The sequence below is a fragment of the Mycteria americana genome, chromosome 12, assembly GCF_035582795.1.
Source record: "Mycteria americana isolate JAX WOST 10 ecotype Jacksonville Zoo and Gardens chromosome 12, USCA_MyAme_1.0, whole genome shotgun sequence".
Classification (NCBI taxonomy): Eukaryota; Metazoa; Chordata; class Aves; order Ciconiiformes; family Ciconiidae; genus Mycteria; species Mycteria americana.
The window spans coordinates 11,152,838-11,162,704 of record NC_134376.1 but is presented as its reverse complement, the minus strand read 5'-3'; the positions used below and the strand labels follow the sequence as shown (position 1 = coordinate 11,162,704).

Sequence of the window (9,867 nt, the reverse complement as noted above, 5' to 3'; positions counted from 1 at the left end):
GGTGGTGTTAGCACAGAGCAAACAGCAAGGGCATACAGAGAGAAATTTGCTTGCTTGACCCGATGGTCAATTATAATTGATGCAAAGCTACAAAAGACACAAAGATGGATTTGATTGAGGTATGTTTGCAGACATGTCCTCCCTCCTGGAAACAGTCCTGAGGCTTATAAATCAGCAAATGGGGAGCCGGCAGCGTTGCCAGTCACACGAGGGGGATGAACTCATTGCTGAGGCTTCAAATGGATAAATGCAACTTCTCCTTTCAATCCGTAACAGTTCTCTGCAATTTCACATTAGAGTAGAAGCTAGGCTGCTTATCAAAGTAAAAAAACCCCTCTAATGCTAACTGGGTGAAATCAAGATAAAGGCAGAACTTTGCAGGCTGTACAACTCAGGGTCCTTTCACTTAAATTCACAAACTGCATGTTCTCTTCCTCTCTTTTTTTCCCCACTTACTGTATCATTTATCTAACAATTAAGATTTTTTTTTTCTTAATTTATTTACACAACACTCCTCTCAGTACCACTGGAAACATTAACATCTATACATTTTGTTAAAATGAGTACAGAAAAATAGCTAACCTGTTATTTTTTATGTACCCCTGTAAGTTTGGCTTTTAAAATAAATTACCATTTCAAAACATGTAAATACCTCAGCTAAAAAAAGTCCTGGGAATCAGTAATCTACTATCAACTTTATTTTTAGCTTTGCCTGACTTTGAGTTTCATGTCATTTAGGGAAAAAACCAGAAGTTCCTCCCCTCCCATATACTCAGTGTTACACCGTACAATTTATAGCAACTCCAGATGGAAGAGACTTACCCTCATTTGTTTGCGGGCATGAAGATAAATATAGTCCTCATTTCCGGAGAATTAAAAACAACTATTCCTCTAAAGCACTTTAATTTTCTATTCAAATTTATTTTCCCATACTTATCTGAAAGTAGCAGCTTCTTTTTTTTAAAGAAGAATGATTAAAATGCTTAGTTTGACCACTTTCAAAATACCACACAGAATAAACCTGAAAATTTTTATTCAGAAACACAGGAAGGACACACAAAGACATAACATAATAAGGAAAGTGCAGAAATGATAAGTTATCTGATAAATTTTTATCAAGTAAACCCAGTATTTTTAGGCCCAATTCTAGACACAGGCTTCCCAAATCTGACTTCACATACAGTTTTGCTTCTATAAACACTGGAGGAAGAGAGCCTTTGCTAACATTTTTCCCATTGACAGTAGGTATGACCTGTCTCATGGGTAGATCTAACAAGCTAAATGGTCCCACTGGACATATTGGGGAAATTTATGCAAAGAAGAATTTCCTAAATTAACTCTTACAGAACTTTACATGGGAAATTAGTACAGGAAAGGTATCATCTGTTTATACTTTGTAAAACAAGGGGCTCTTCGATGCTCATGCCAGCCATCCTTCCTGGTTCTGGAATTCTATCTGAAAATGAAAGAGAGACATAAATATTCTCACACATCTGGAGATCCAAAGGTATAAGTGTTATTTTCTACTATTATCAACTTTGATACAGAATATTATCATAGGAAACTCGGGCAATTTTACAAATATATTTTTCCATGCAACTGTATGAGATAAGAGCTTTGCCTTACCAAAGATTAGATTTCAGACAACTTCAACTCAGCCATAGTGCATGAACTAACAGAAACACCAGATTCCACATGTTTTATCAGGATTCCCAGTCTGTATACCAGTTTATTGGAATATTCATTCAACTAAATAAGCAAGATGATTTCTAATATGAAAAGCAAGCTAAATGTTAAAATATGAGACCTGGAGAGTTGAGTTTATGAATAGACTTGATTACCTTCATATGCAGCCTAATTAAAATAGCTAGATAACTAGTATTTTAAACCCACTGCCTTTAGGTCTCCACTGACATATTCCACAAACACATGCAGCAAGTCATTTCAGACTATAGTTACTTAAAGGTTAAAAGCCTTAAAACTGTTATATTTTGTTTTAGTTCAAAAAGCAATGTGCTGTCATGTCTTATGATTAATACTGAGTTTTGTAACTAGCTCTAAACAATTAAATCCCCATGTGAAATTATACTGGACTCAACAGGGCAAGGTGACCCTGCACAGAGTCAATTTCAGAACTGAGGTACAACGTTATACTTTAAAAACAATTTTTCTATACACTGAATTTGTTTTTTAAAATGGAGAAATTTGCGATAGGAATAATTATTTTCTAACAAAGAGATCATTTATAGCAGTTTTGGTATTGAAATTTTATTTCTTCAGCCCCCTCTTCTGGCAGAAGGGAAACAACATTGTCTCAATGAATTAACTGTTAAGAAAACATGTTTAGTACTTCTCTCACACTTTTTAGATGTCAGTAATATCTCAGGCCTCATATTTTTCAAATTTTTGGATACAAAAGAAATAGTTGATAGTACTAACATAATAGTACTAAATTCTCACAGTAGAAAGTGAAGTAATATGCCAAGCAGACTCTTTGAAGGAAAAAGCTGGACTAATGATCCCTTTCATTCTGTAGCTTAGGCAGTATGAATTGTAACCAGTCAAAAAGCAGACCAGAAAGGGAAAATAAGATTTAGCAATGTTCTACTATAAAGCAATGAACTCAGAGCTTAAGCTTCTGCAGTCAATGCGATGTGAATTATGTCCTCAGAAAAGGTTTACGCCCATATACAAAACTGACAGCTAAAGAGTTAAGAACTTTCTACAGAAATTAGGTAAGTTAGAACAGATGAGAAGCAGAGAGATACACTCACTATTTAACATACTTTACTGAGAATTTAGGTTAAATTCTTGTATTAAATTGCCAGTGTAATAAGACTGCCTCTAGCTGACCCATTCCAGATTTTTAATAGTATACGGGAGTACAATTTGGCCAGTTTAACTTTTAGGAAAATGTTAAAGCGATCTGGTGGATGACCTTTCTGATACTGAGAATTGTGATATTAGTATTTTCTGGTCTTTACCAGTAACTGTACTGCAGCAAAACTAATTAGAATGGCACAGCTGTCTAATTTAATGAGTTTTCAGTTTTTAAAAGCCTTAAGAGAATAAAGCTAAACAATGAGGGTTTTTCGCCTTCCCTCTAGTAACTAAGAAGTAGCTACAGCTACCACAAGGTAACGGGAGCTTCACAGTACCTTGTGCTGTTGAGAAATTATATAAATTTGGCTGTCTGCAATTTTTTAAAATGTCTGCTTTATAAATAAAATACATTCCCATATAAGGGAGAAAGTTCTACTACTGACACATTTGAAGGTCAGTCAAGCACTTCCGAGGGCAATCAGATTTGTATGCTGTATATGCTGTCCCATTAGCGTACCAGCAGAGAGAAGCAGGCCTAAGAGTTGGTGTAAGTTGGTCACTTATTTAAACAAAGGCACATATACAGGTTGTTTTAGAAATCATGGGTGAGTCTTTCTTGAGTTGGATATAGCAGGATCTTTCTTAAATGAATACATGAGCAACAGGTATGGTCAGGTCACGCAGCTTAATGGTATTTTTGAGGTATGAACACTGTTCTGCTGAAGAATTTTTCTTATAAAAGAGGTGTCAGCTCAAACCATTCCTTGCACAGAAGAGGTACACTGTGCCCATCTGCACATTTTGCTGTTATAAGCGTATGTATCATACAGAAAATCTAGTCACAAATAAAACTTCTGCAAAAATGATCCCGTACCCACACCCACCTTTTTGATTTCTCTCAGTAGGTAGTTTGCCAACGTTCTGCTTTGGATAATTCAGCAAAGACACTTTTGGAAGGGTATTCTGGGTACTTTCTTCTTTACCACCATGTAAGAAATGAGAGAGAATTCCGTACAAGAGAGGTCTGCTTAAGAGAGAAATGATAAAGGCAGTCTGTGAAATACTGAGCATTAAAAAACCACCCTTTCCTCAGAACTTCTGAGACCTTAATGTTTACTTCTAGAATATGTACAGATGTCTTTAATTATTTAAAATACATGATGCCAAGTGTCATTATATAAATAAGCACAGACCTAAGCTCACTCTGAACACCAACACTCTCCTAAAAAGCTCACACTAAGAGACACTCTCAACTAAGCTCCAGATCCCCTGTAGGTGAAGAACCAGAGCATGCTTAGCACAAGGACACAGATCCACATTCTCACTCCTGCAGTATGAAGGATCAGACTTTGGCAGGCTGCACATCCCAAACTTGATTCTTCCTAAGCACCTGACAGATTCTGACAGCAAAAGCTACACAGAACACTGAACGTGTTTAAACCTGTTTCACTACCCTAGCTCATTAATGCAGTCGTATCGCAGCATTGTGAATTTATATCTAATCTCAGAGTACAACCACCTTTTTATTGCTCTACAAAGCAACTCATATGCAAAGAGCGTATCTGTTTTCTGCTTCCGCTTGTAGGGGAGACTGTACTGGTAAGAGACTTGTGTTTTGGTGTGCAAGTACACTATCTGGAGAATGCTATAGAGTTGGCAGAATTAAATGTTAGTTTTGAGTATGTTTGAAAATGGCCCCATGTTTGACATTGTGAGTTTGAATGCAGCATGTCAGAGCAGTCCTGTGACCTAGTCACATTTCAATTGGTGAGAACGTTTACATCTGATTTATAATAACACTAAAGAGAAAAATATATGCGGAACAGAATATACTGTGCATTCCAAAATCACTCCTTACACTGATTTTCCATTTGCATCTTCGACTATGTTCAGCTCTTTGGCAAGAAACTGTCTATCCAAGGGCACTTCAGGCTGGCCAGATTCTGGAAAAGAGATTTCCCCAAAATTCTTAAGGCTGTTAAGAAAAACATAACCAATTAACTTTTAAAGACTGCTCAGGAGTCTTCAAAAGAGAATGAGAGCACACACCTCCCTTTTAGATTATTAATACTTAACAGTATACTGTAATTCCAGGGAACTCACTTAAACATTAGTGCTTCATACTCATATAATTTACAACAGCATATTACAATTTTTATCTTCACACTAAAGGAATCTAAGAAAACTATTAAAGAAGTCTTAGAATATAAAGATAAATTAATCAGGCAAACAACTCTTTCTCGAAAGAAGTACTGTTATCAAACAGATTCCTGTCTCTATTCCCTCCTCTTGAGATGAACCTTTGTGCCTGTAATTTTAATAGAGTAAAATATATCAAATTAATAAATAGCAAATGTAATCTAAGCACAACTGTATCTAAGCACAACTACAGAACTTCAAATTTCAAATACAAGTTAGCAATAGCTGCAAAAATAAGTAAGTGCTATACCACATAAATTACAGCTATTATTTAGATGATGTAGTCCAAACAGCTCTCAAATATTGGTATTTTAGCACAGGCAGTAACAGTAATACTTAACTGCAGTTGTTAAAAAAATATGGACCTTCTTTATATTCTTTTTTGTTATTTGAGCTGAGGACATCTAACCACGTTTCTGATATAGTCTGAATGCATGAATTGCCAGAATTGCTGTAATTCAGACTATCAACTACTTTATGTATGTATTACTTTAGTTTAAATTATTCCTCAAAGAAATTTTGTTCATTTGTAGGATTTCTATTTTTTTATTTTACCCAAATGCCAATGAGAAAAAAGAAAGTGATATATGCTTTAAAAATATTGTTAGCCATTTTCAAAAACAAAAGCAGATATTTCAAGAAAGGTATTTTGATTTTGCAGGCTGCTAGCAAGTCTCTGTCAAAGCATTTACCTCCAGGATAAGAAGCAAAGGGTAAGTTTTCTTGGAAACTAATGGTATGATTTGGCTTAATGCTGCAAGTAAAGCTGTGGAGAGAGTGTTCATATCTTATTTATTTCCAAGGGAAGACAAGATTGTGCAGCTTGGTCCCACTTATTAATTTCATAGTATCAGTGGAATTACTCAACCAAACAGTAAATGTCTATTAATACAGTGATGACAACAAAAATTCAGCCCCAATACCTGCAGTTAAAACAGACGCTGCATATTTATATTTGTTATATTCCAGGTATTCACGAATTAGTTCGTTGATTAGGAGATTTTCATGAGACAGTGGTGGCCGTGGTTCACTTTGGTCATCCAGTGCATTAAAAACTTCAGCTCTGATCCTTGCTTTTATTTGTCCAAGAGCACCTCTTTTTTCCAGTGTGTCCTTTAAAACTATTACCATAAAAAGATCCGTTAATATAAAGCCAAACGTATTCAAGCAGCATTTATAATCCACAATATAAACATAATTTTAGCATATTCACAGTGAAATAAAGATAAGATATCTGCACCTGTGCATATGCCAGTATGTAACAACAGTAGGAATGTTACAGATAAAAATTAAGCCTTCAAAGAAGTCACAATTTTTTTTTTAGTAGTAAACATACGTTCTAGCAATTTCAGAAGTGGGATGTTACTGGACCAAGATGTTTCTAACGAGTGAAAACCAGATCAAGAGAATGACAAGGGCAGAGTGCTTGTGCGGAAGCTTAGGGACGTTTCTCCTGCGGCCCCCCAACGGGCGGTGGTGAGGCGCCGGCGGCCCCCATTAGCGCCCGGGGCGACTACGAGACCCAACCAGCCGCCGGCTGCATGAGGAAAGTCCGGCTGCCCGCCCTTTCGGTGGTCCGAGGTGCCTCCACCGCCCCCCGGGGCCCCCCGGGGCCCCCCACCGCCTCCGGCACCCCTCCATCCCACGACCTGCTTTCAGCTCCGCTACTGTCGCCATGGCCCAACTGCCGCTCCAAGGACCCGGATGAGACAGCCGGCAGCGGCAGGCGGCCACTGCGCAGGCGCAGTACTGGGAGGCGGGAGGGGGCATCTGCCGGCCCCGCCTCTCGGCGTGCGTCAGCCAATCGGACAGCGCCGGCGGGCCGTGAGTGGAGTTCGGGTGGGGGACGGCGCGCTGCCCGCGGCTCGCGGGCGGGGTCGCGCGCTCCCTGAGGCGGGGCCGGAGCGCCTGGGCTGAGGGGACGAGCGGGCAGGCGGGGTCCCCCCGCGCAGCGAGCGGCTCCCCAGTGCGAGGGTGGTCCCCTGTGCTGCCGGATGTCCGCTGGCAAGGTCAAGCCGGGATAAAATAATTAGCAGTGCCTACGCGGTGTACGTGGAGTTACCGTTCGGTATCCTGCCTGTGCCTGCCCGTAGTTCAGTCCTGTCAGATGGGGCGGGGGGGAACGGACGGTGCCTCAGCGTTGCTGTACTTTTTCCCCTCTGTAATTTCAAAGGTTGTCAATGTGCTTTATTTGGAGGGAAAAAAAAAAGAAAAAAAAAAAGAATAAAGGAAGCATGGAGAACGAGTGAGAGTTTCTCCCCGATCTGTGTCAGAGGAGTTTTGTACTGAGTCCCTGAAAGATGAACTGTTAATGAAAAGGACTAACCAAAGATGAGCTTTTAATTAAAAGGACTTGCCAAAATGTAACCGTATACTGGGTGTTTTGCCAGTCTGTGAGGAACCCTGCTGTGTTTGGAGGCATGTGTGTGTGCTTCGTGTTGCTGGGATGAGTCGACAGTGTTTATTTTGTGAATGTATTAAGTATTTCCCAAAGGAAATGCAGTCAATGTGGATGAATGAACTGGATTTGTCATGGTCTAGATGGAGCAGCCTGCTTGGGCTTGAAGGAAAATGTGAGTCTTAAGCAGTAAACCACTTACGGCCTTGAAGCGTGGGGTGGGAGTTGTTTGTTGGGCTTTTTTTGTTTGTTTTTTAACATTTCCTCTCAAAGCAAATATTTGTATTATGAGCTTCCAAAGAATCTCTGGCAGGGGGCAATAAATAAAATTCAGGAAACAAGAAGTCTTTAGAAGCAATGGTGAAATTAATCGGTTCCTTTAACATAACAGTAACTGTCAGTGAGTCAGCAGCAGCAAGTGCCTCTATCCTAAGTCTGCTGCCCAGATCCCTAGTGCAACTCTGGGGATGAACGACCACTTACCTTTATCATGCATGGCGTTTTCACAGTCAAAACATTTTTCTCTGCATCCTTCCAAATTTTTCCATGCTGTTGTGGGTCACTGTTCTATTACACTTAATTTCCAGTTGATAAATTGTTGCTGTTTTCCACCCTGTATTTCCTACTCAGCTTTAATTTGTATCCTACAAAGCAAATTTCAGAGTCCAAAATAGAATTTTGGGGTTTTTTTTCTGATTGCAAGGAAAGACCTTCTTAAATAAGATTGCAGTTTCTATTTTATGTATTAATGTTTATATTATTTGTTTTAATTATGTGTTTTAAAAGATGCTGTTATAACAATGGTTTGTGAAATCCACATTCAGTGACTTTCTGGTACTCTGAGATCTTGGTTCTGTATCTCTTTGCAGGTTTTGGCTTGTGTCAGTTCTGGTTTTTCTCCTCTACAACAAATATTTTGAGTCTGTTACATTTTGCTTCTGAACTCTTCTGCTTCCCCTCACATTAATTATTTACTCGGCATTTTGACTGCATACTTTGGTTTACATCTTTGTTGTTGCTGTTGCTTAGAGTTTCTAAGGGAAGGAGATGTAGTTAATTGGAAGGGAACTAATTTGAAGTACAGATCCAAGTATCTTTATTTGATGAGAAACATCATGTACCTGGTGCATGACCATTGGTACAGGGACAATTTGAGGCTGGAAAAAAATTATTATATTGAAGTAATTGGAAAGTTTGAATCCTGAAAGTGTAACTTAAGTCTTCTTAGTCTTTTAGCATACAATAGTATCTGGAAAAACGTGTGTGGGTAAAAATTTATTTTTCTTGACCCTCCTCACTTCATGCTTGTTTACTGTCTTCTTGTTTGGAACAATCCCTGCATATGATCTCTATATCCTAAATAATTTTCTTCTGTATCATTTCAACTATAAGTTTATATTCTATTGTTGCACACAGAGTGTGTGTGAAAGTGTAAGCTCTTAGAGGCTGTATTATCTATTTAGCATTTTTTCTGGTTTACTATTTTATTAACAGCACTATCAAAAAAGAAAAGCTCTTCCAACTTAACTACAGGATAGCTTGTATTAATTGTCAGAGCTATTATCATTTACATGAGCTGCAGAGCAGCCAGGAGCAAACAAGTATTCCTTACAATGCAGGGGCAATAGGGTAACAGACCTTGGAGGCTGTGATGTAACTTTTTCAATAGGAGCTGTAGTGAGTGAGCATTGAGACATCAAAAAACAACCCACCAAGGTATTTAATATGATTTTAAGATGAATGTAGAGAGTGCACAAAACAGGACAGAAATATTCTTAATACAAATAAGGGGAATCAGACTTCAACATTTAGCTGTTCTCTTGCAATACTATGAAGATTTTAACATGGTATGAACTAAGGTATGGGTTAAACTGACACAAACTTGTATAGCTTCTGACACCCAATTTGTTTGCTTTGATCTTTCAGTGATGATTCTGCTCAGCTCATCAAGTCATACCTGACCTCGGCATGGGCTGAACTCTGCTGCTGCTGCTCCTCGCCCTGACACCCCGGGAGTGAGAGAGCCGGGGGGGCAGACCAGAAATGCCACAGTGAGATGGGCAGTCTGGCCACAGCCGGCCACCAGCGCAGCTCTGAAACTCCAGTGAAGGTGTGCAGGTGCGTAAAGAAGCAATCTGTGATAGGTTTTTTGTACGTGTGATGCTTGCTTTTTAGTTATACATTAAACAAATGAGACTTCTCTCTCTCCTAACGACTTTGTCCGTTACCATAATTGCTCTGGATGCAAAAGAACATTTTAAATTGAGGTTCTTTATGTAACTCATGTGATTCAAGCTGTCAGATGTTACTGTAGGGTAGTATGTAACCACCCTGCTCTTTCCTGCAGCGTATGATGCCATTCCTACATATGTGCCATCCATACTCCAGCTGGTCTCTTCTAGTACATTAGATAGTCAGCCGAGCACTGATGCTGTCTGTGGGTTTAA

At 39.0% G+C, this 9,867-nt stretch overlaps 2 protein-coding genes across 4 annotated transcripts in view; one reads left to right on the top strand and one right to left on the bottom strand.

The window, feature by feature from the left end:
• Positions 1–1,017: 1,017 nt before the first annotated feature.
• Positions 1,018–6,746, bottom strand: CEP20 (centrosomal protein 20). Of its 3 annotated transcripts, none has more exons than XM_075515255.1 (5): positions 6,672–6,746; positions 5,946–6,143; positions 4,682–4,766; positions 3,708–3,850; positions 1,018–1,456 (listed from the first exon to the last, which is right to left on the bottom strand). In XM_075515255.1, the coding sequence occupies exons 1-5, from the start codon at positions 6,697–6,699 to the stop codon at positions 1,380–1,382; spliced, it is 531 nt and encodes a 176-aa protein (XP_075371370.1). In that variant the 5' UTR covers positions 6,700–6,746; the 3' UTR covers positions 1,018–1,379. The 3 variants fall into 3 exon arrangements, with proteins under 3 accessions (XP_075371370.1, XP_075371372.1, XP_075371373.1); XM_075515257.1 differs by having other exon boundaries at positions 1,024–1,456; positions 3,708–3,847; XM_075515258.1 differs by lacking the exons at positions 1,018–1,456; positions 3,708–3,850 and having other exon boundaries at positions 4,678–4,766.
• A 2,656-nt stretch (positions 6,747–9,402) lies between these two features.
• Positions 9,403–9,867, top strand: part of LOC142415975 (multidrug resistance-associated protein 1) — a 58,359-nt gene continuing 57,894 nt past the window's right edge. Inside the window, exon 1 of the mRNA XM_075514971.1 lies at positions 9,403–9,538. The gene's annotated coding sequence lies outside the window, so the exon portion shown is untranslated. The remainder of the gene's footprint in view (positions 9,539–9,867) is intronic.